This window comes from Elgaria multicarinata, chromosome 11 (assembly GCF_023053635.1).
Source record: "Elgaria multicarinata webbii isolate HBS135686 ecotype San Diego chromosome 11, rElgMul1.1.pri, whole genome shotgun sequence".
In the NCBI taxonomy this organism is placed as follows: domain Eukaryota; kingdom Metazoa; phylum Chordata; class Lepidosauria; order Squamata; family Anguidae; genus Elgaria; species Elgaria multicarinata.
Window position 1 is genome coordinate 13,559,366 of NC_086181.1, and position 25,539 is coordinate 13,584,904.

The 25,539-nt window shown below is 43.1% G+C and overlaps 1 protein-coding gene and 1 non-coding gene across 2 annotated transcripts; one reads left to right on the forward strand and one right to left on the reverse strand.

The window, feature by feature from the left end:
- Nucleotides 1-1,114: 1,114 nt before the first annotated feature.
- On the forward strand, nucleotides 1,115-1,186 carry TRNAQ-UUG (transfer RNA glutamine (anticodon UUG)). Its single transcript has one exon. It is a non-coding gene; the product is annotated as a tRNA-Gln (tRNA).
- An 11,405-nt stretch (nucleotides 1,187-12,591) lies between these two features.
- On the reverse strand, nucleotides 12,592-25,539 carry GNGT2 (G protein subunit gamma transducin 2). Its single transcript, XM_063137687.1, has 3 exons — nucleotides 25,473-25,539; nucleotides 14,035-14,124; nucleotides 12,592-12,717 (listed from the first exon to the last, which is right to left on the reverse strand). Exons 2-3 carry the CDS (start codon nucleotides 14,116-14,118, stop codon nucleotides 12,592-12,594), a joined length of 210 nt encoding a protein of 69 aa, XP_062993757.1. The 5' UTR covers nucleotides 14,119-14,124; nucleotides 25,473-25,539.

Sequence of the window (25,539 nt, forward strand, 5' to 3'; positions counted from 1 at the left end):
GATTGTATTGTGGTTTTGGGGTGGGTTGCTGTGTAAAAATTGTGTGAAATTACGAGGATCCTCATGATTTCATGGATCCTTGTTTTACCCAGACCCCCAGAAAAAACTGGCTGGTGTATGCTGGGACCTATAGGCCTTTTTTCTGTCTAACTATGCATTATAGGATTGTGCCCGAATAAATTTATTCTGGCATAAACTTGCATGCGCTACAGTCACCTACATTACGTAGATGCTTTTATTACTCCCAAGTAATGAGGGCAAAGGATTTTCAGCTCCGGTTCCTTTCCAAGGAGGCTTGTGCGCAGGAGGTGGCCTGGCTGGGGTGTGCCTTACAATAACTAGCCGCAGGAGGGGGCGTCCTTTCGCATTTCCCTATCAGGACCCCACCATGGGCTTGGGCGGTTCCTGCTTTGGTATCAGGCGCAGCTCGTAACGCTGTTATGAGTGTCGCAACGCTCATAGGACGCACGTCTGGATTCCTCACTCTCCCTGCATGCAGCTAAAGACTGAACGCCCCCATGTGGTGCAAATGTCACTCAGGATCCGATGCGCATCCTTTCATCGGTTTTAGCGCCAAGCAAGCGGTGGAGGCGGGTGGCTCCGGTGTCAGTGGGGCAGCGAATCCGCTCAAGGTTTCAGTCAGAAGCAGCCAGAACTCTAGAGGAGCTATCCAAAGTGTTGGACTTGTTTTGACTGTAGGGTTTAGGACCTTGGAAAGCTGCTTTAGAGTTCTGGCTGGTTCTGAATGAAACACAGAGCGGATTCAATGCCCCACTGACAGCAGAGCCACCAGCCTTCACTGGTGATTGCTAGTAAGGCAGAGAGCCTCAGGTGCATGCTATGCATGTTTAGACAGAAAAACTCCTACAACTCCCAGTATTCCTCAGGCTGGCTGGGGCATGCTGGGAGTTGTAGGAGCTTTTTCTCTCTCTAAACTTGCATAGGATTGCGCCCTTAATGTTGCATAAGTGGAGAAATCCTTTTCTTTCTCTCTCCCCACACTTCCTTCAATCAGTTTGGTTCTGTCGGCTATTGCCAATACTGAGAACAGTAGGGGAAAGCACAAGTTGTAACAACGACTGAGGAAGGCTCTTGCTCCACTGAGGAGTCAGCCGGTCCCATGGTGTAATGGTTAGCACTCTGGACTTTGAATCCAGCGATCCGAGTTCAAATCTCGGTGGGACCTCGTAGGACATTTTTGCCTGACTAGCGTTCCCATAAAATTTGTAAGGCGCTTAGGGCTCCCAAGAGCCACCGAAAACTAGGGAAAAGGGGAGGGGGCTGTATTTTGAGCTTGCAACTAGCAGAGGCTTATTACTACGCATGCGTACGACTTTCAGAAGGGCGTAGGTGGAAGGAGGGGAATCCCGGGGCAGTCCGTAAAAAAAGGGGAAGATTCTCCTGCCTTTCATTGGGCAGCGTGGATGGAACGCCTTTCTCTGCTGCTCCACGATTGGCTAACACGGGCAACCCCAAACAAGGTTTTTCGATCACCGAGGTTTGCACTGCGAGTGCTAGTTAGAGATTAGCTAGTTGGGTACAAGAGAGTTGAACGTTTGTCCTACTTCCCCCGTCCCAATCTCCTTTCCCCCCCCTAACCTTCCCCCGCCCCGCGCATTTTAAACTAATCTCCGAAATTCATCGAGGAATCCTGCAGAGTTCCCCTGCCTGTCTTTCATTAGAACTCAGCTGGTTGACCTAATTGGTTCACTTGAAGGATTTGTTATCTACTCTCAATGGGTAGCCAATCAATTCCCGTGTTTGATTTAGGGTGGCCAGATGCAGAAGAGGACAGAGTTTCTGCACATTTAATACTTGTGTGTAGGAAAGGGAATTTTGGCAGATGTAGCTTGTTTACGGTGACCATATGGAAAGGAGAACAGGACTCCTGTATCTTCAACAGCTGTATAGAAAAGGAAATTTCAGCAGGTGTCATTTGTATGCATGCAGCACCTGGTGAATTTCCCTTTATTACACAATAATTTATTCAAGGTGCGGGACCCTGACCTTGTCTTTGCACATGGCTACCTTAGTTTGATTGCACCAGCCTTTGGGTCTTTTAAATATGACTCACTTCAGTCTAGGTTTGCCAGAAAGGCACAGATGCAAATTAATTTTACAATTTATACATGAGCAAATAAGAAATGGCTTAAGGATATGCTACTGGTCTTGGAGTCCAAGGGCAGGACATTCAGCAAGGGAGTTCAATGCAGGGTTTTAATCCTGAAACATGGGAAAATAAGACTGACTCCAAACATGTGCAGAGTGCCTACTGAGTAACAGTAACCTGCCAGGGTGCCATTTTGTATTTTGGGGTGTGTGGGGGTGTTTATGAGATGGGAGCAGGGAGAATAGTATAGCTAGAGTAACTAGATACAAAAGAAGGCAGGGCTCCTGCAGCTTTAACTGTTGTGATGAAGAGGAAATTTATTATTATTTATTATTATTTATTTATATAGCACCATCAATGTACATGGTGCTGTACAGATTACACAGTAAATAGCAAGACCCTGCCGCATAGGCTTACAATCTAATAAAGTTGTAGTAAACAATAAGGCGGGAAAGAGAGTGCAAACAGGCACAGGGAAGTGTAAACAGGCACTGGGTGGGGTGAAGCTAACAGTATAGAGTCAGAACAAACTCAATATTTAAAAGCTATAGGGAAAAGAAAAGTTTTTAGCTGAGTTTTAAAAGCTGTGATTGAGTTAGTAGTTCTCAAGTGTTCTGGAAGAGCGTTCCAGGCGTAAGGGGCAGCAGAAGAAAAAGGACGAAGCCGAGTAAGGGAAGTGAAGGTCCTTGGGCAGGCGAGAAGCATGGCATCAGAGGAGCGGAGAGCACGAGCGGGGCAATAGTGTGAGATGAGAGAGGAGAGATAGGCAGGAGCTAGGCCGTGAAAAGCTTTGAAGGTCAACAGGAGAAGTTTATATTGGATTCTGGAGTGAATTGGAAGCCAATGAAATGATTTCAGAAGTGGAGTGACATGGTCAGAGCGGCGGGCCAAGAAGATGATCTTAGCGGCAAAGTGGTGGATAGAGACCAGCGGACTGATGTGAGACGAATGACACTTGCTGAAATTCCCTTTTCTATACAACTGTTAAAGATACAGGAGTGGTGTTCTCCTTTCTGTATGGTCACTCTGTCCCAATTGGCCATGCAGGATGTGCTGATGGGAGTTGTTCTCTGGCAGAACTGGAGGGTGCTAGGTTTTGGAAGGCAAGTGTAGAGCAAGATTCACTCCAAGGTATTTTGTAGAATCAGCAAATTGAGCAAATATATGTGCCCCATGCATGCTGCTAGGGAGATGTTAGGTTTGCATATGTTTATATTAAGAGTTCATATGTAACTGAACACTGGCCTTCCGCTCCAGTCTTCTTCAAAACTTGTGCCAAGAATACCCATGTGCACTGTCACAGAACAAGCTTGTACGGTGTCTTTAATGCACAAATTTTGCATGCATGCAAAATACAGCAATTTGATAGACAAAGTATATTGTCTATCATGTTCTAGGGCTGTTCCAGCTTGCTGACTGAGAACTGGTGTATCCTGAGTTCAAATCTCAACTCATCTGTGAGCTCATGGTGTGACTTCTGACAAACACTAATCTTTCCTCCTGAGCCCCCCACCTGCCAGTCTGTAATATGGTAATAATAACATTGGTCCAGTATATATCGTTCTATCTGGGCCTGCAGGCATACCTGGGAGTAAACCCCATTGAACTCAATGGTTAGGATGGTAACTCTTACAGTAGATGATTAGCGAGGGTGTTTAAACCATGGTTATGTAGCCACCATGGTTACAAATGCTTCACATGACACATTAAGCCATAGTGTTTAGCTCAAAATGCTTAACCACCATGGCTTAGTATGTCGTCTGAACAGGGCCAATGAGATGTATTTCTGGGTTAGACAGGCATCACAGAACTGTGCTGCAAATCACTTAGGACCATGCTGTGTTGGATCCAGATTTACATTGGATCAACCCTGCTGAACACTTGTAAGAGTTGCTGCCAAATTGGGGTGCCTATATTAAGAACACCTTTTAGGTTGGCACGCATGGAGAAGCAGTGTAGTGGTTAGACTTGGGAAATCTGGAGCTCACTGGGTGTATTTGGGCCAGTCACTGACTCTCAGCTTAATTTACCTCACAGTCATTGTGAGAATAAATGAGAGGAGGATTATGTGAGCCACCTTGGTTTCCACAAATGAAATAATGTAACTGCAGTATATGCATCGAAATCCAGGCAAATGAGCCACCATCAAGAGGGCATCCCTACTCAATATTTGTGCAGGCATATAAGATGCTAACCATGACCTTTAGGGGCAGGATATCCCACTATGGAAGCAGTATGAAAGTGGTATGTGAAAGGCAGGAGCCACACTCCTGCTTTATAGCAGTATTGAACTGTACTGCAGGATCTACACTACTGCTTTATAGTGGTACTGAAGTGCACTGACAACTGTTGGGGCCCAGGACACATCTACACCAAGCAGGATATTGCAATATGAACATGGTCTGTGGTATGTGTCAATGGGCCCCGATAGTTGTCAGTGCACTTCAGTACCGATATAAAGCAGTAGTGTGGCTCCTGCCTTCTATATACCACTTTCATAGTGCAATATCCTGCTTGGTGTAGATGAGCCCTAGGTCCTAAGAAGGAGGTACGAAAGTTTTCCCTCACCAAGCTAGAAGCTGTCCTCTGTGTTATCTTACAAAACAAACAAATACTAAAGAGCACACAACTGTAATTGTATTGGGTAATGCCCCAGATAGAGACAATTATACAAAGCAATTTATACAAATTCACAAATTATATGTTAAACAGTCGGTGGAGTATGAAAAGCAGATAAAATACAATTATTTGGCGAAGGTGTAAAAATGAAACGAAACACGTTTTTTACAAGTCAGATAAGGTAAATACACCAAGCAAAGATGTAAAGTTTACAGGCATCTTTTTTTTGTCCTGTTTCGCCATATATTTTAGCTTCCTCAGAAAAACAATTCCAATATCTGTAAAGACCGATAAACATATACGTAATACAAATTGAACACCATTTGGTGTTACATCATTATTTTCAGAAAGCATGAAGACCAGGTGAAGATCTTTTTTAAAAAATTTCCCCAGTATTTTAACATTTTACTATCCTAGTTTTTTAATTTGCTGTTTTAATCCTGTATTTTAAATCTCTGCATTGCTGCTCAGTTTTATTCTGGTTGTACTTTTGTACTGTGGTTTTATATTGTAGTTTAAGTTTTATACTTAAGTTGTACTTTATGGTTTTAATTTTTGTGAACTGCCCAGAGAGCTTCAGCTATTGGGCGGTGTAGAAATGCAGTAAATAAAATAAATAAATGAATCCCTTATGATAAGTGGTATATACATTAAGTACATAAAATAAATACCTGCATAGCCCCATCCTGGGCTTTATTTCTTGGCTTCAATATACACAGAAAGCTAGAAGCAATGCTCAGAGAACATAGCAGGAAAGTAGCATGAGTCCCTGTACTGTGCTGTTCAGATCGCTGCTTGATTACCTGGAAGCCCAATTTACATAGTGCTCCACCCCCACCCCAGGGCCGGCGCTACCATTAGGCTAACTAGGCAGCCGCCTAGGGCGCAGACCTCAGAGGGGCGCAGTACTGCCCTTTAAGGCTGACAGTTTTATACAAATTTTCTGTTTTAAGAAAAAACACAATAAAAGGAAAATATAATAGTTCAGAAACTCTTCTTGAACAGCTGAATCAAAGTTAGCAATTTTGGGGTGTGTGGGGTGTGCAAGTAGCTCGCCTTGCCTAGGGTTCAAAATAGTCTGGCACTGGCCCTGCACCCCACTCTGCTTTTCGAGGGGGGAATAAATCACCAAGTGGAGACTCTGAGCAATAGCAGTTTCATTTTGAGGCCAGGAGGCCCATGGGAGATTATCAGTGTGGTGGATGTAGGAGGGTACATGCCATTTCTTCACCATGCTAGTTCAGCATCTCTCCTGGCTGAAGATATGAACTGGCACTCTGACATTCTGCAGTGGGGTGGAATGTTGGGAGATGGGGTTTTGTACATTGACAGGAGCCCTGCAACAAAATTTTGCAGTGCAGAGTGCTGCTGTTCAGGATTCCAGTCACTCCATTCCCTGCCCCCCCCCCCCCCCGCCACACACCATTTTTCCGTTTCCTACACACAGAGCAGTATCTCAGCATTCCATAGTTATGGAGTATGCTCATTCCGTTTTGGACTGTTTTTAAGATTTCCCCCTTTATTTTGGTCCTGCCCCCCTTCACCTTAAGATATTTTGTACCTTTTTAAATCCTGGGAATCCATCAAGCCCTGCTTATACCACCTTCTTATATGTGGATACTGCTGTTTTGGCTATATCACCAATGGCTCTCACAGCCTGAATATCAGAAGTAGAGGGAAGTCAACGTATTTCACATTTGATGAAGAATGCCATATATTTATTCACTTTAAGACAATAACAATTTAATGGCACCTGTAGCTGGTTGCTTCAGTACCTGATGTGTTGCAGTGTCAGACCTTTTCCTTCCTAGGGGTGGATTCTTGCCACATGGAAACACAACCGTGGGTCCTCCCAAAAGCTTCCCCATGGGAAAATAACATTTACTTATTTATTACATATTTATACTGCCCAACAGCCAAGGCTCTTGGGGCAGTTTACAATTGACCTGATCATTGGAAGCTTCTCCTAAGGAAATTTTGCGAGTGGGTTGAATGGTGAAGGAGGAGATGGGAATCTTTGATCCAGAGGAAAATAACAATAATGTTTCACATTTAAATAGTGCACTTCAAGTGCTCAAACTGCTCTGTATACATTAACTTGGTAATCCTCTAAAGGCTGTGCATCCCATTTTGCAGATAAGTGGCCAAGGATATGTGATAGTGGTTGTGTTTGGATGTAACTATAAACTATGACTCCTCTAGCCTCATTTCTATAACAATAAACAATACTCTTAACTTTGATGTTTTGTTTTTTTAAGAAATCAGCTCCATAAACCAAGGTTTGATGTTCTGTTTTTTTCAGTAAACCATAGTTTTTCTAGGTTTGGACATAACACTAAACTGCGGTTAGTCAAAAATGAAAGCAAAAGCTCAGGTCCTCATGACTATGCCAGTGGAGGGGAAGAGGAAGGCAGGTGTCCAGGACTCACCTACACTCATTCCTATAACAATAAACCATTGTTTATTGTTTTGCATTCCTGCTCCAGAAAATACCAGAATCCTGTTCAATGTGCAGGGGTTGCTTGACAGACCATGTTGATGTCAAAAATATTTCCTCAAAGTAGGAGATCAGAATACCTCTGTGTGATATAACAGCATATCAAACACCAGAACTCTCAAATACTAAATACTATTGCATGGCAGCTATTAAACAATCATATTTATGCACTGTCGTGTAGTATTTCTATGGAGAGTAATCAAAGCAGTTACGGCCTTGAGAACATTGGAATTAAGAGCATTAATGATCAGATATCAAATATATTTGGATGTTGAATGCAAATATAAAATATCCAGCAAATCTTTGAGGATTCTGAAAATATCTTGAAAACACTGAACATCAACGTTTGCAGGGGAGAAATGTTGAGGTGATTTTTAGTGAGCAACTTACTGATTTTTTGGCTCTTGGGTTGAACTCTGAGGCCTGTGGTTAGATAGTGAAATCAAAGGGGTGTCAGGTTCCTAGTTAATTTGGTCACTTCAGGACTGTCAGGTATGACCATACTCTCTGGAGAATGTATCAAATCATGAAGGCTCCAGTGACCTTGTAGCTACCTCCGTTGTCAGGAAATCCTTTGAGAAGAATCCGAAGTCAAACAGGAAAGGCCTAGAAACCCAAATCCCTTTAAGAGAGATTATTTCATTCTGACGTGGGTTACAAAGTACGTAGCTTTGTTTAAGTATGTCAGCTGAGTTTCAGAAGAATAAGAGCCCTCAACAGATCACAGGCTAACAGACTTTAAAAATAAAAAAATGCAGTTCCTGTAAGTATGGACCCTTGCAATGCTTAGGTCAAAATACAGTTTGAGGTGTTTTTTTGTGTATGTTAGGGTGACCATATGCCCAGATTTGTCTGGGTTTTTGATGAGAAATCCGGGAGGGGAGAGGGGAAATCCGGATTTTTCCAAAGAGCAACTCTAATGGGAATTAACAAAAATGCTTATAACTCTGTCATTTTTTAAGATAAAGACATGAAACTTGGCATGATGGTAGCTCTTGGTAAGGGCTTTAGTCATACCAAATTTGAAACAGATCCGTTCATCCATTGATATTTTTAGGATTTTTTTTAAAATTGAGATTTTAAAATTATTATTTTTAAAATCGTCATTTTTAAAGATAAAGAGATGAAACTTTGCACTATGATAGGATTTAGGTAGAGCTTTAGCCATGCCAAATTTGAAACAGATCTGTTCATCCATTGATTTTTTAGTAATTTTTTTAAAATTGAGGTTTTTAAATTATTATTTTTTAAAAAGTCATTTTTAAAGGTAAAGAGCTGAAAGTTGGCACCATGATAGTGTTTAGATAGAGCTTTAACCATACCAAATTTGAAACATATCTGTTCATCCATTGATTTTTAAGATTTTTTTAAAATTTGAGGATTTAATTTTTTTAAAAAATATTATTTTTAAAGATAAAGAGATGAAACTTGGGACCATGATTGCTCTTAACAAGGACTTTAGCCATGCCAAGTTTGGAACAGATCTGTCCATCCATTGAGTTTTAGGATTTTTAAAAAAGTTCAAAATTTTAAAATTATTGTGTTTTAAACCTGCTGGAGCCTCTTTGGGGTTTTGCATATCGAGCAGTTTCAGCCCTGGGGATCTCCAGTCTTTAGGTAAACTGCCACAACACCCACCCTAATGTTAGAGTAGAGAAACTTGTGACAATTATACACAAGCTTTTTTAAAAAAATTGAAATTAAAAAAAGCCAGCCATCCGGCCAACCAGTAGCAAACCCTGTTAACAACAACAGCAGCTTGCAATGAGTGAAGACACAGTCAGAAGAGATATTTGAGGGAAGGGGAGACTGTATCACACAAAGCATAGCAAAAGCTTCAAACTACAGAAAAATCTACAAAAGTAGGGGTGAGTGAAGTTAATTTCAGATACATTGAATCTCTTACTTGTTCTTTATTTCAGTGATTTTAACATTAAGATGCTATGTAGAACAGATTTGTCTTAAATGTGTGCTGTAAAATCAGACATGTGACCAAGGCTATGATCGGGTGGGCACGCCCTCTTGGTGCTGGACACGCCCCCTTGGGGGCCGACCATGTTGTCCTCCTTTTTGGTTTCCAAAATATGGTCACCCTAGTGTATGTACCAAAAACATCAGAGCCGTCCCTACCATGAGACAGAATGAGGCAGTTGCCTCAGGCACCCAATTTTGGGCGCCATAAAAGGGAAGCAAATTGCTAGCTATTTACCTTATTGTTATAGTATTTCTACTGGAGTGGGAGAGGTGCTTAAGGCATTTTCTGCCACATGTACCAAAATAATTCAGCTAAGTTTAGGTACTATGCACCGTGCCTTGGGTGGGTGGTGGGCACCATTTGCTGCTCTGCCCTCTGCCTGAAAGAGGTTCTGCTCCTAAAACATGGGATTCAAAAACATTCACTTAGTAGTTCTATTTCTGAGGTAAAGTAAGTTTTTTTAAAAAATGACAACTTGATTTTTTCACCAATCCCAACACTCTCATCTCAGAATTCTCTCCCCTCTACCCACCCACATCCACTTCATGGTTTAAGCACACTTCTCCAACAATGCTTGACTTGGATCTTGAACGAAATAAATGAATCAATGAAGTCTAAACCGGGTATTTCCAATGCTGCGCACAAAAATCTGCATGTTTAATTCAAAACAATTAGATGGTTGCATTTGCACTTCACACCATTGACAACTTAAAAGCTGACGTCAATACTAGCATTACTGTAGAAGATGATGAAACGTGTTGATGCTGTTTCAAGAACAAATTACAGTAATTTTAGAAAAAGCGACACAATATTTGCCCTTGAGAATAGTTATGGGTCACATTTGAGAGCTTTACCCTTTTCTAAATGTCATATATGCCTAGAAATGTCTGGTGCAACAAGAAGCATCAATCAATGAATCAGCACAAACCATGAAACTATCTTTGGTCACAAAGGTAGATTTTTAAACTGTAAAATGAGTGAGCAAATCTGTAGTCCACAGAGTAATTTCAGTAGTCTTCTGCAAGTGATCACTTCAGATCTGTTGCAAGAGTGATCTGTCCCTTCACACCAGGGTTGGATTATACCTGAAGGGCAATAGACACAGTGCCTGGGGCCTACAAAACTCTCACAGGCCTATGAAAATTTTGAGGGCTATGAAAAGATTCAATTCAATTGTTTGCTTCTGCAGTTTGCTTTCACATACAAGTATAATATGTCTTAAGCAAATGTAAATTAAACATTAACTTTGCAACTCCTTTTGTTAGCAAAATCATTGGTTACATCTTCACATCATCATCATCATCATCATCATCATTATTTGTAAAAGCTCATTCTCAGTTGAGAGCAGTGCAAGAGAAGACAGTAGTTTCTGTCAAAGGGTTGACCTAAGACAGTCCATTATACATCTCAATTTTGAAAAAGAACGCTCACCTTCACAACATGTTACGAAAATGACAAGATACATTCTAAAAGCAAGGCTGACATTTGGAAAACTCAGTGCAAACTATCCTCTCTTTGTGCAGCGACCATTTCTGCCACAGATTTCCTGTCTGCATACATAGAATAGAAATTCATCTATAAATGCATGTTCAAGATTTGATGGATTGGTGTCTATTAATGCCCTTTCTCTAGAGGCTACTTCATCACTGGATCTACATCTATCTACAGAAAAACTAAGCTTTTCATTGAGTGTCGTGAATGCTGCTTGCCGTCTGCCCATCTCATTAATAAGTTTATCCATTATATGATAGAAGGACTGTGTATGGAATGAGTCACTGTCACTCAAACTCGAGTTGGTTATCCATGCCAACTTCATTGAAAACACACACACCACAAGCAGGTTCACAGTACTTTGAGTTGTGTAATCTACTTGTAGTTGGATGGTGTGAGTTCTTTTGCAGTAGCATTCTCATTGGCTAATTGCCAGGCAAGGTTTTCAGAGCTTAGCCTTGCCCATTTTTGTTAAGGGTGAGCGTAGCCAATTAGGACACGGCATTTTTGTTAAGGGTGAGTGTAGCCAATTAGGACACGGCATTTTTGTTAAGGGTGAGCGTAGCCAATTAGGACATGGCATTTTTGTTAAGGGTGAGTGTAGCCAATTAGGACACGGCATTTTTGTTAAGGGTGAGTGTAGCCAATTAGTGTTCAAAACCTTCTGAAAATTGAAAGAAAAACAAAACAAAACACGAAAACTACATTCCAATTTTGCCCCCTGCTGAAGGATCTTTTGGGGCCACAATAGCAACATTTCTGATTAGGTCTGCTATAGAAGAGCAATTGGTGGCAAGAAGACAGGTCAGGAGAAGGACAGAAAAGTCCCAGTATGTTTAAATGAAAAGATATTAATGTGGGAGTATCTGGGGACTCTGGACTATTGTTTTGGGGTTCCCTGTGGATATTATGGGACTTACAATGTAAATATTTATCTATAGATCTCTATTGGGCAGCTGATGATTATGAGAGTGTCTAGGGTCTACAAAGACTTTAATCTGACTCTGCCTTTCATGGCAGTCCACTAGATAGTGACGAAAAGGAAGAAAGAGAAAGAAAATGGGGTGGGAGAGAGGGGGAGAGAGGAGAGAGAAGGGTGGCAGAAAGTGTGAGAGAAAGGGGAATGGCAGAGAGAGAAAGAAAATGGGGTGGGAGAGAGAGGGAGAGAGGAGAGAGAAGGGTGGCAGAAAGTGTGAGAGGGGAATGGCAGAGAGAGAAAGAAAAGGGGGCGACTTTGCCCTCTTTTTGGCTCTGGTCCTAGCCACCACTTGCATATGGTCCCCAACAGGCTATCCACAAAAGAATGTGATGTCATCAGGGGGGGAAAAGCTCACCCACCCCTACTGTAAAAGATGCTCACCTCTTAAAAAAAAAAGAAAAAAAAGAAAGAAAAGAAAAGAAAAAGAAAAGAAAATGGAAAAAAGAAAAGAAAAAGAAAGATCCTACACAATGATGAGTCCTTTTCTACATTTCTTGTATTTCAAGCTAGTATCTACTTTTAAAAAAGCACACCAAAACATAATAAGCCAATCACACTCAAAAGTCTACTTTTGTTCTTTTTAACCAGCAATTAAACCCAGTCTTTTTCAAGAAAATGGTAAAGACTGCAGTATATTTACAAAATAGGACTTGGACTTGGAAGTCCTAAAATGGAGACGGTCCTTCTTTCTGTTTATCTTGGTGGAGACCTCTTTTTCCAATTCCTTTCCCGGTTCTTTTCCAGCCAAGGTGTCCCAGCTCCCCCCAGCCCCCAGAGAAGATCATTTATACTTAGTTACATTAGTTAGGTAAACAAAATTTGTACAGTTTTGATATTGTATAAGGAGGGCAACAAATATTTGTACAGTTTTGATATTGTATAAGGAGGGCAACAAAGATCTTCTCTCGGTGGGGCCAGGGTCAGCTGATTATACAACCACCCTTCTCCTTGAAAGGATTCTTGTCTTCTGGGATACCTTTTATCAGAGGGTCTTCTGGAGCCACGGATTCTATGTATTCTTTGAGTTCTTTTGCTGTCTTGGAGATCTGTGTGAAGGACCAGGGGTTGGGGAGGGGAGAGGTGTTTTTACTCCATTATTTTTCTGAGAGCTAGCCCAAGAGGTAGAAAATCCAAACAGCACTTCTCTGCTAGTGAATTAACATGGAGTACAATCCACTGGGGAGGTCTCCTGACAAGACAGCAATCTCCTTGAAAGAAACAGGGCTTGCTCTTGCTTAGCTCTCATTCATTTCACTTGGGCTTATATAGCAGATGTTCCCCTCATATTGTATCAGAAGGGTTAATCTCTCTGACTGGGTTCAGACAATACGATATCCCACACTCAATGGTTGAGTGTGGGTTGCCATTGAACTGTGGGTGGTTGTTGAAAAGTGGGTTATCATGTTGTCTGAACCCAGCCGTGCTAGTAAACCATAGTTTGTTAACCATGAACAACCCATGAGGGGAACCTATGGTTTGCTGTTAGGTTGTGAACTGTGAACTCCTACTCTGCCATCTTAAACAGGGCTTAAACAGAAGCTGCATCCCCTTCCTTCATCATGGTAGAGCTGTTCTGGTGTTTCTGCAGACTCACACTCAGTAGGAGTAATTCCTAAATAAACCTGTCTAGGATTGAGCTGGTGCTACTAAAGCAACAACTAACCCTCTGGGTTAGTTATTCAGGGTCACTCCAGAATCTGGTGGCCTCCTGGTGTGTTGAATGGCAACTCCCATCATTCCCAGCCAGGAGGGGACAAGGCTGGGGAAGGCTGCCTTCACAGGGATGGGCAACTTGTGGTGCGTCAGATACTTTAGCCTACAATTCCCGTCATACTTTGCCATTGGCTATGCTGGCTAGGACTGATGGGATTTGTAGGCCAAAACATCTGGAGAGCCATAAGCTGCCCAGTGGCCTCAGAGAAACTCGGAGCCTTAATTTCAACCCTTTATTTTTTTGTAGAGCCAGGTATGGAGTTCTAAATACATCTGGGGGCAGGCGAGGAATTCTCCAGCAAATTCTCCTAGGTAGAAGGATCTTGCAAAAATCCACATGTATGTTATTTTAATTTGCTGTTGTGTTTGAAATGCAAAAGGTTTGCGCAAGCACCTGTCTGATTAAAACAATCAATCATCTTTATCGTGGTAAATAACCCTGGGCATAATCTACCAGGAAGATCTCCTGCACAAGGCACATTTTAATGTGGGGGAGCTGCATAACATAGTGTGGTGTATTCTGACACAGCTCCCATTCATTTCAGTGGATCATGTGCAAGAGAACTTCCCAGGGGAGTATGCCCATTGTATTTTAAAATAGGAGCATTAATTCTTTACTATTTTGTACTAGAGCGTTCGGAAATCATTACCATTTGTCTTTCACTCTTCACTTCCTTTTTCAGTTGGTCCAATTCCAACTTTAGGAGCTCTTTCTCGGTCATATCCTGGGTCATCTTGCCCTGTAATCCAAACATAAAGTCACATTAGCAACTTAAAGGTTGCTCGAAGCAAAAAAGCCTCTGTGCAACAGCAAAGAGTGAATGGAGAGGAGAGCATGGCCTGGAACAACAAGAGGAGCTTAATGTAGGAGAAATCAGGAAACGTTGCCAAGACCAGAGGATCGATGGAGAGTCTGGGTGAAGTCAGGAGATTCTAAATATGAAGAGGGAGGACTGTGTAGGGGAAGAAGTAGAAGTAGAGAGAGGAATTTGAAAGAAAAGATGGGGTGGCGTAGGGATAGAAGAACCAGCGATTTTTGAGCTTGCCAAGATTTCAGGCTTGTTTGACTTGCTCCCATTTCAGTTTGCGATCTATTTTTCAGCTCGTTCAAACATAAAAAGTAGGCATGTGCTCCGCTCCGATTAGGAGCGGAGAAGCAGTAGCGGAGCGGGGGGCTTCGCCTGCCCTTAAGGCGGAGGCGAAGAGGATTGGGGGGCCGGTGGAGCATGGCGAAGAGGATCGAGGTGAAGGCGGATCCTTCGCCTCGATCCGGAGCTCCGCTGGAAAGGTAAGTGGGGTTTACCGGGCCCTGCCGCTGTCGCCCATGCGGCGACAGCGGCAGGGCCCGGTAACCACCCCCTCCTCTCCCTTACCTGCCTCCGTCCGCGGGTCCGTCGCCATCTTCAATTGAGCCTGTGGTTCCAGCAGGAAGTCTGGGCCGCACTTGCGGCCCAGACTTCCTGGTGGAACCACGGGCTCAATTGAAGACGGCGACGGACCACGGATGGAGGCAGGTAAGGCCCCCCTCCTCCTTACTGGGCTCTGCCTCCGTCGCCGCATGGGCGGCGATAGCGGCAGGGCCCGGTAACCCCCCCTATGGGGGGGACCGGAGCTCCGATCCGGATCCGGAGCTCCGAGCGGAGCGGAGTGGGCACAGGCGGAATGGGGGCAGGGCGGAGCAGGCCGATCCGAAAATGGCGGATCTTAAAGTGAAGCGGAGTGGGGGGTCCGTGCACACCCCTAATAAAAAGTGAGCGTTTTGAATTGCATTTCTGTTGAAACTTCCCAAAGTTTGCACTTTCCCTCCATTGATTAACATAAAAAAGTGTGCTTTTTAGGGGGTGGGGATAGAATGCACTTTATTTTAAATGTGATCGCAATTTTGGTTAATTTGTAAACATTTTCCCCAGAATATCTACTGCTCGCGCTTGCATTCAGGATTGTGAATACGACATTTTTGAACGATTTGCAAGTGCGGGCAGCAGGGCCAGCATCAAGGATCAGCATGGTTGACACCTCCTGAGAGGCCACACAGCCCAGCAGGGATCTGCTGACAAGAGCCTTCCGGAGTGGCTCCTTCTCTTCACCATGGCAACGTGCTTGTTCATCCCACGTACCCGTTTCCCTTGAATTATCCCCATAGCATAAAGCTGTCATTGTTTTTGCTTTTATTGTTGTTGTTAGCTAAATCACACCCCGGGCGGCAGCGCTCCTAAGATGCTTTGCATTCCAGGAAAGGGTTTAAGGGGGAGAAATGAAAAAAAAAAATCACAAAAAAATCAACGGATGACCCAATCTGATTTAAATTTGATATGCTTAAAGCCCTCCTTAATATCTATCACTGTGCCGATTTTGATGTCTTTATCTTTAAAACTTACGCAGATTAGCCATTTGTTTAATTTGTACTTTAAACATATCAAATCATTCTCCTGCGCCCCAGTGGCCGCTTGGAGAGCAACAAAAGATTCGCTCCTAAAGAGGTAGTAAAATAGGTCGGTTCTTTTGGCTAAGAAGCACAATTAAAGCAGGATGCATGGGAGGACTTCACAGTCAAAGCAGAGTATAAGCTGGAAAACTTCGGAGCCCTTTGCACGCAATTCGCAGTGACTGCACAGTATAACCCTGGTGTGATGAAGCTCTCAGGCTCGGACAATGGTGCTGCTGAGAAGGAGGAGCCGTGGAGGCCACTGCCTACTTGCTCACTGGCTCTCAGCTTGTCAAGCTGACAAGTGGAAGTGTTGGCAAGAAAGGGGAGGAAGAAAAATAAGAGCTGGTGAAAATGGCGGTGAAAAGGGAGACGCACTGAGGCCATAGCTAGACCTAAGGTTTATCCCTGGATCGTCCAGGGGTCAAACCTGTTCATCTAGGTGACACACAGGGGATCCAGTGCTCAGGCAGGGGCGAACCCTGGATGATCCCAGGATAAACCTTAGGTCTAGCTGTGGCCTGAGTGAAAGGCAAGTGTCTTGCCCAAGGTCCCTAAAAAACAACAACCCTGGAGCCAGCACTGGTGGGCACTTGTAGGATGGCTAGTTGCCCTACGTTACAGACGAGAGTCCTAAATTTTAAGAACTGTCAGAGGACAGTCCTCTATATGTTAGCATGTGCAAATGTTATGCAAATAGGCATTGTAATCTCTTTTGGTAATGCATTTCCTCTTTTTTTGGGCAACACGTAAGTGAAAAAGCGGAGGGAGGTGAGCATGCAAATAAGAGAAACAAGTTCTCAGGATGCAAAAATAAATTTGTTCTGAGGCCTTCTTCAAGGGGCTATAACATTATGATAATAAAATTTACAAATGGGTCAACACATAACATTGAAACATTTTTTCAAAATAAATTAATAATACATGTTGCCACAAGGGCCTCTGCATATATAATGTTGTTGTCGTTGCTTTTTAAAAAAAAACACCATGTAAAACATAGCATAATATTATAATAAATACATTCTTACTTACTAGAGAAAAATGTCTGTGGAGTTTCTCACAGCAAAAGGATTGTCTCCTGAATAATTCTACTGGTGACTCAAAAGATATTTCTCAAATTCTATCTTATACCCTTGGCCCATTTTTTTCTTTTTCTGCCAGGAAAGTAAGAATTTATTTGTTATTTCTTAGTATTATTTGTTTTACATGGTTTCTAAGAGAGAGAGAGAGAGAGAGAGAGAGAGAGAGAGAGAGAGGCCTAGGGCTCATCTACACCAACCTGGATATTCCACTATGAAAGCAGTATGAAAGTGGTATATAAAAGGCAGGAGCCACACGACTGCTTTATAGTGGTATTGAAGTGCACTGACAACTGTTGGGGCCCACTGAGACATACTATATACCGCTTTCATACTGCCATATCGTGCTTGATGTGGCTCCTGCCCTAGTTTGGCCGTCAACTGAGGCAGGATCTACACTACCGCTTTATAACAGTTTATAATGCTTTTGACAACTGTTTGGGCCCAGGACATGTTGTATATACTATTTTCAAAGTGTTATATCCTGCTTGGTGTAGTCTCAGGACTCAGAGCGTCCACTAGGTTTTGTGGGTTTATTTTTAGGCTCTATTGCTTGCTCAATATTATGCAATCATAGTGGGGAGGGTTTCCAATCTCTCTAACGTTCTAGGTTGAAAAATAAATAAGTAAATAAATAAATAAATTAGACTTTAATTAATTAGTTCTGTAGCTAAGCAGTTTATCTTTAATCCTGTTACCACCCATATGTCACCACTTTGATTAGCTTTTCTTCCCCTAGATGGCTGCGAATGGCGTCATTTATTTCCCGACAAGCTCATCCCATACAAACCCAATAGGCACCTCCAGTGCTATCTCTGGGTTTTTGAGGGCCCTTGGGCAAGGGACCCTCAATGGGCCTCCTCCCTCAGGAAGTCTCCCTTCTCACGACTATTGTCACCAATGGCTATGAGCATGTAGGCAGTCACATCTGTGACTCTTCTTTCTCACCGCTACCATTGTCTGGGCAGGTAAACAAGGAGGTTGCAAGGTGAAGAGGAGCAGGTGTAGGGGGCTGTCAGTGGGCCCTTGCTGTGGTACAGGTCTTGAACATATGCCTCTCCATGGCCATCTTTGACGTCGGCCATGGGCATATCTTCAGTATAACCACAAGCGAAAAAAAACACTTGTCCTTAACAGAAAATACTAAATGATTGCAACAGAGTTAAGGAAAACAACATAAATGGCACCAGCCGTTACAACTTGATTACTATGTCAACAAATATGTGTACAAAAATATTTATTACATTAAAAGAATTTTTAAAAAACCGCAAGGAGGCCAAACGCGTTTTGACAATTTTGTCTTCCTTAGTGGCCTACATAGACACAATGAAAGGATAAAGAAAAAATAAATACAATTAGTAAGACAATATCAGTATATCTTTTATTATGTTATCATGGCTGTTTTGACCAAATTAAAACTTACCCTTTTTGCTTAAGCCTTGATCAAGGCAACCTTTTAGAATGAGTGGACAAAACGTGCAAAATCCAGTAAAACTGTGGCCAGGAATGCTTTTACTCAGCTTAGATGGGTGCATTAATTAGTCTGATTATAACAGGGGTGTGCAAAAGGTAGATCTCCAGATTTTTGGGACTTCAATTCCCAGAAGCCCCTGCCAACATGGCAGGGATGCTGAGAGTTGAAGTCCAAAACTTCTGGAGATCTACTTCCTGGAAAAGGAAGATCTGGCCATTGTGACCCATGCCTTAGTTACATCACTGTAGTGCCCTCTACATGGGTCTGTCCTTGAAGAGTGTCCAAAAACTCCAAAATGAAACAGCTTTGATGGCTCCCCCAGGGCTGGACCTACCTTTTGGCAGAGCTATGGGTGAGCACCAGTTGCTAGCTTGGGATGATGGGAGTTGTGTTCCAACACAACTGGACGGTACCAAGCTGGGGAAAGCTGCCCTATACACTTTCTGATCAAGGTATCTGAAGGACTTCTTTCTCCAATATGAACCTGCCCCACCATGAAGATCATCAACAGAGGCCCTCCTACATGCCCCAAAATCACAGCTGCCTTGGGCTACGGGAAGGGCCTTTTTGTTGGCTGCACCCAGGCTCTCTGGAATTCCCTTTCCAGAGAAGTCCACCATTGTGAAGACCTTCCTATTTAGTGGCTTTATTGAATTCTGTTCAGTTTGTTTTTACTGCTGTTTCCTTAAAAAGCAATCCTATGGTCTCTGCGAGAATGTCCATAGGACTGATCATACAATCCCTCTGAGCTTGGGGACAGTGCTTTGACCTTAGAAGGGGAGTAGTTAGAGATCTGACCTCAGACCGCTCCCCCTCACAGCTGGCTCAGAAAGCACCATGCTGGCTGCCTTTCCAAAGTTAGGAACTCAACCTCGGGGTGGGGGGCGTTCTGTTGGGTGGGGAGGGGAGGGGACTGGAGAGGCCAGGATATGAGTTGTCCTGAGCCTCCTCCAGCCTCCTTCCTTCTCCCCGGAAGCTCCCTCACTACATGGGCTGGAAAGACTAGCGAAAATACCGGAGATTGGAGGATGCAAAGATCACCTCCACCGCTCCTCCTTCCTTGCCAGCTTTAGCCCAGCAGGGCACAGGAGACTTGGAAGCCTCGCTAGGATTTCACCCTCCTGTGGGCTTATCTTCTGGTCCTTCTGCTGCTTTTTAATAATGATGTTTTTAGTGGTTTTTAAAATTGTAGGTGAAATTTTCAAATATTTTAAAATCCTATTTGCATATCTTTCTTTTTCATTAGTGGTCTCCAACATTGGGGAAACGTGGGGTAGAAATGTTTTAGATAAATAACTAAGAAACAAACAGTGGTTTCAGTGGTGTTAAAATGGTTGTGGAATACCTCGCCACCCACCCCAAGATTCAATGTCATGGGAGGGAGCGCCACTGATTTTTCTTATTATGGAGACACTAGTTTGAGCTAGTTTCTGGGCTTGTGCTATGAAGCAACTAGCTTCCCATTGTGGTAGCAGTCGCTCCCACCTGCACAGCATGACTGGGGCTGGCAGACTGCCGGTGTTGATTATTATACTCTGTTCTATGCAATTTAATTTTTATCTATGAGTTTTATGGCTTATGACTAAGACAACAAATGGCACTAATGCAGTAGCAACTCTCCTGCTATTTGAAAGTCTGCAGACACTGAAATAAATCGCTTACATTTACGCTGGAGCACCCCTCCCCAACCAGGTGCCCTCCAGATATTTGGATTACAACTCCCATCATCATTTCTGGCCATTAGGCATGCAGGCTGGGATTGATGGGAGTTGTAGCCCCCAAAATCTGTAGGCTGCCACATTGGGGAAGGCTGCATTAGACCATTTATATTGGAGAATTGTCTGAAAACACTGACTTTCCGACTGTGTTCTTCCAACATTTGTCAAGGGTTCCACAATGGTGGTTTGTTTATTGTGGGTTGAATCCAGACTTAGAGTAGTCCAACCTTCCCCATTGTAGTACACACACACACTGATGTATGGACTACAGCTCCCAACAGCCCTAGCCAGCATGCCCAATAGCCTGTGGCTAAGGGAGTTGTAGTCCAAAATATCTGGAGGGCATCACTTCAGGGATGGCCGGAGAAGACTCATTAAAACCAGTGGGATGTACATTAGTTATGACTAACTTGAACCATTGATTTCAATGGCTCTGTTCTATGCAGGGCTAAGTCTAGATCTAATACAATGTTTTCATTCCATCTCTCCTCCAAGACGTTCAGAGCAGCTTCCATGGTTCTCCCCCAATCCTGTCTTCACATCAACTCTGTAAAATAGATTATGCTGAGAGATTGAGTCTTTAGCTAGATCTAAGGATTATCCCAGGCAAATGGAGGGGTCGTCCCTGCCTGCTCCTGGGATCCCCTGTGTGTCATTTGGATGCACAGGGATGATCCCATATAGGCCTGGTCTAGCCATGGCCAGAGACTGGCTGAGGACCACCGACCAATCTTTATGACTGAGTGGGGATTTGTACCCAAGTGGGAAGATCAGTAATGACATACAAGCTTCCTTTAAAGGCATCTCTCCTCCCTCCCCCAAGCTCTGCTATTAATTTTCCTCTGAAATACACAACGTCTGCAAAATAATGACAAAAAGAATTCAAATGGTGCACTGGAGGAGAACCGCCCCACCCTCCTCCTTTGTCAGTGAGACCGCCCTTCAACAGACACGCCCCCAACCAAAAAATTGGGATGTGCTGATAGCAAGAGGACAGCTTTACACAAGGACAGTTTTATTGTGCATGGAGGGGAAAAAATCGGACTTTCCCCACTCCAAAATAAGACGGAAAAAGGGTGAAGAGGCAAGATGAGTGCAGGACAGGAACGACGTCATGTGAGTACCACGCTGCAAAACCACAAACCAGGCATGGCAAAAGTGCAATAAATCACTGGTGTGATGGAGTTTACTGTTATTGAAAGACAACAAATAGGAATGCTGAACTCTGATCGATTAGGCTGATGCAGAGAGGAAACCTTTTTCACTTGTCACACAGAAATTAACCCCAATTTCCCTGTCTCTATAAGCTGCCCCTAAGATATTACTGACTTGATTTCTCCTCCTTCTCCTCCACTCTTGTACTATGTTCCCATTGGGACAGAATACAGAATCAAATGTGTTGCCCTCTTCAAATAAGCTGGTAGTCTTTGTGCCAACAGAGTTTACATCTAATGCATCAAGTGGAACTAATTTGGCAGGATCTAATATTAGATATTAGTCCAATACATAAAACTGTTCAACACAAATTTGCAAAACTTGTCTTCCAGAGTTGTTTGGTTTCAGTTTCCAGACCTCAAGTGAAACAATACCCCACCCCGAAACTGTATCTCTAGGTCAAAGTGATGTTAACAATAAAACATTTCTTCTTCTACTTCCTCTTCTTTTTCTTTGTCACTAAGTTGGCGTTTGTAGAGGGCCTATCAGCACCAGAGCTCCCCATGTTGCCTGGTATATAACTTTAGCTTTACACTGGGAATGTCAAATCAGTGCTTGAAAAATGCACATTTAACATTCCCTGTATTATAGGGTGACCATACGGAAAGGAGGACATCGCTCCTGTATCTTTAACAGTTGTATAGAAAAAGAAATTTCAGCAAGTGTCATTTATATGCATATGCAGCACCTGGTGAAATTCCCACTTCATCACAACAGTTAAAGCTGCAGGAGCCCTGCCCTCTTTTGTATCTAGTCACTCTAGCTATACTACTCTCCCTGCTCCCATCTCATAAACACATCCCCACACCCCAAAATACAAAATGGCACCCTGGCAGGTTACTGTTACTCAGTAGGTACTCTGCACATGTTTGGAGTCACTCTTATTTTCCCAGGTTCCAGGATTAAGACCCAGCATTGAACTCCCTTGCTGAATGTCCTGCCCTTTGGCTCCAAGACCAGTAGCATATCCTGAAGCCATTTCTTATTTGCTCATGTATAAATTGTAAAATTAATTTGCATGTGTTCCTTTCTGGCAAACCTAGACGGAAGTGAGTCATATTTAAAAGACCCAAAGGCTGGTGCAATCAAACTAAAGTAGCCATGTGCAAAGACAAGGTCAGGGCTCCCGCACCTTGAATAAATTCTTGAGTAAAAGAGGGAAATTCACCAGGTGCTGCATGCATACAAATGACACCTGCTGAAATTCTCCTTTCTATACAGCTGTTGAAGATACAGGAGCCCTGTCTTCCTTTCCATATGGCCACCCTACTTTATTAGCAACGTTTGGTGCATAAGTGCTGATCCGTTCATAGCCAAAATGGCACCACCAATACAAAAGAGGGAGGTATCAGCATGTTCAGGGGACCATCAAGGTATGCAGAATTGCAAAAAATCTTCAGGGGGAGGGAAAATATATATCCAATGAGTACTGAGCATATTCAGTGGACTTGAAGTGCTGACTTTGAGGATGGGGGGTGGAGTATTCTGGAAGGCATGGCAGCTGGCTGGAACCCTGATAAGGAGGACTCCACACGACAATATCTATTTTATTCATTTATTTACAATATTAGTATACCACTCTACAGCTAAGAGATTCTGGAGTGGTGAACAATAAAAGTTAAAAATAATAAAGCAACATTATTATTATTATTATTATTATTATTATTATTATTATTATTTAAAAAACCAAGCAAAATGATTTGTTGATAGTCCCACTTGTATTCTCCTAATTGGGATGTTTATTTCCATTGCTAATGAAGGATGCTTTCAAACTTATTTAAAACACTTTTATCATTATTGCCTTAAAATGCATAAATGGACCTTAAGATTTGGTGGTGTGTGCATGTGTGTGTGTGTTTAAATATCTCTCAAAACCAAATTGCACATGTGCATCTTGTATGTTTTTCCAAATTCAAAAACTAGAATTCTGAACCTGTCTGTGTCCAATTTTGAATTGATGCAAACATTTACATTCACATTGGCCCCATTCAGAAGACACCTTAAACCATGGCTTTAACCATGGTGGTTAAGCTAGGAAGCTGGGCTGTATTCAGAAGACACCTTAAACCATGGCTTTAACCACGGTGTTTAAGCCAGAAATCCTTCTTCACCGTGGTTAAAGCCATGATTTAAGGTGTCTTCTGAACACAGCCTGGCTTTCTTGCTTAACCACCATGGTTAAAGCTGTGGTTTGAGGTGTCTTCTGAATGGGGCCTTTGAGAGGCTGCATTCAGACAACACGATAACCATCCCTGTGGAAAATGTGCTGCATTCAGACAACATACTAACCTACAGTTCAATAAACAACCCAGGGTTCAAAACATTCCACGCTAAACCACTTGGTGTGGGTTAGTGTGTTGTGCGAACAGCCCCTGGGTGTCTTATGGCTGTTATACATAGTACATCTTTTTCCGCCCAAGCCTTTTTTGTTTTTAAAACCTAAAGCAGGGCCAGGAGGCTGCAGTCTTCAGTGAACAGAGCCAGTGGCAGTGGAGAGAAAGAGGTCATTTTCCCTAGTCAAAATCTCCTCCTACTACTGCAAAAATCCCCCCTCAGGCAGTGCAAAGGTGTTTTATTCATTCAGTTTATGAATTGCCTAACAGCCGAAGCTCTCAGAGTGATATACATAGTAAAAGCAAAAACAATAAAACCCAGTGATAAAACCACACTAAAAAAAAGTGTTGTTTTAAAGGCAGCAACAAAAACTCAGAATTTAAAAGAGATGAAGAGAAACAAGTATCCCTATATATCCCCTTGTAGAAGGAAAAGCAAGTCGGGGTGTGGAGTTTTGAGTAGGAAAAAATGGCCAGAGGGGGGAAAGAAATGTTAAGCAGCCTTTCTGCTGAAGATTTCGGTCTCCTGCCGACACTTCTGGTGCGTGTGTTTTAGAGTTCGCAGAAAGATCCACACAACAACGAATCTCTAGTTAGGGCTTTACTAGGCAGAGGAATAGAGATGAGGTGTTTTCAACCAGCTGAAGCATGTGTCCCAACAAGATAGAGAGTAAGCATCGTTGGTTTCTTTGCAAAATGTCCCAGGTTTGAACCCCGGCATTTCCAGGCAGGACTGGAAAAACTCCTGCTTGAGACCTTGGTGAGTCACAGCGAGTCAGTATTGACAATACTGTGGCTAGATGGACCAATGGCCAGACCCAGTACAAGGCAGCTTTCTGTGTTGCTATGAGAGGTGTGGGGAGGTTCAGACCATGGCTATTCCTGGCAGAACTGCATGACTGATGGGGACCTTGGAGAGCCTTCCAGCAGGAGCAATAGAAATGGGGTGGGCGGGTGTCTTGGGAACAAGAGCTAGGATCGAGATTTATGCGGGATCAACTACGATGCTGGAAGTGAACTTCCCTGCCCCTTCTTCCCACCGCAGCCCCTCCAGCCTCCTGAAAATGCTACTCAGAGAATCAGAAGACTTTGCTCAATGGGGTGAGCTATGATGTGTCTGTGTGGGACCCCCAAAAGTTGCACAGAAGGACAAAAATTGCAAACGGAGCCCTTTCCCAGGGAAATGTTCTACATTTTCATCCAGTAGACAATACAGACAGGTGCCTGGGGTTTATATGTCAGAATTCAAGCGGTATCAGGCTCACTTGGAAAAAACACAAAACAGGAATGCAATCCCATCCTTGCCCTAGAACCTTGAGACAACGGGATCCATGGCAGGTGTGCACTACTTGAAAAGGAGCAACAGAACCTTCTCCTGCATCATACAGCAAGATGCCTGGGGCGGCAATGATGCTAGAGCTACAATGAAACAAAGTGAAGCAACCTGCTTCAGGCGGCACCAGGGAGGCAGAGAGATAAATTAAAGCCTGGATTGGTGTCTGAATGGTGCAGCAAGGTTTTTGAAATGTGGGCTCTAATAGGGGGGAAGGGCCGTGGCTCTGTGGTAAAGCACCTGGGATTCTTTCCCAACTTTATCTGGAGAAGCCAAGGATCAAACCTGGGACCTTCTGCATGGAAAGCCACTTTCAGTTCTCTTTAAATCCTCTTCTTTCCCCAGCTCAAGTATAAGGCTGTAATCCTAAATACCACTTACCTGCAAATATGGTCTTTTGAAAGAAATTAAGGCTTTCTTCCAAGTAAATGTGTGCAGGATAACCAACCACAAGTTCAGGGGACAGTTTCCAGTGCAAGCAATCCAGTCCCATGAAAGGAAGGGAACCTACCTCTTTTGATGGGTTTCCCCCTCCAAAGCTCCACTGTGTTTTAGAGATACATCTGCCCAAGTGGGTG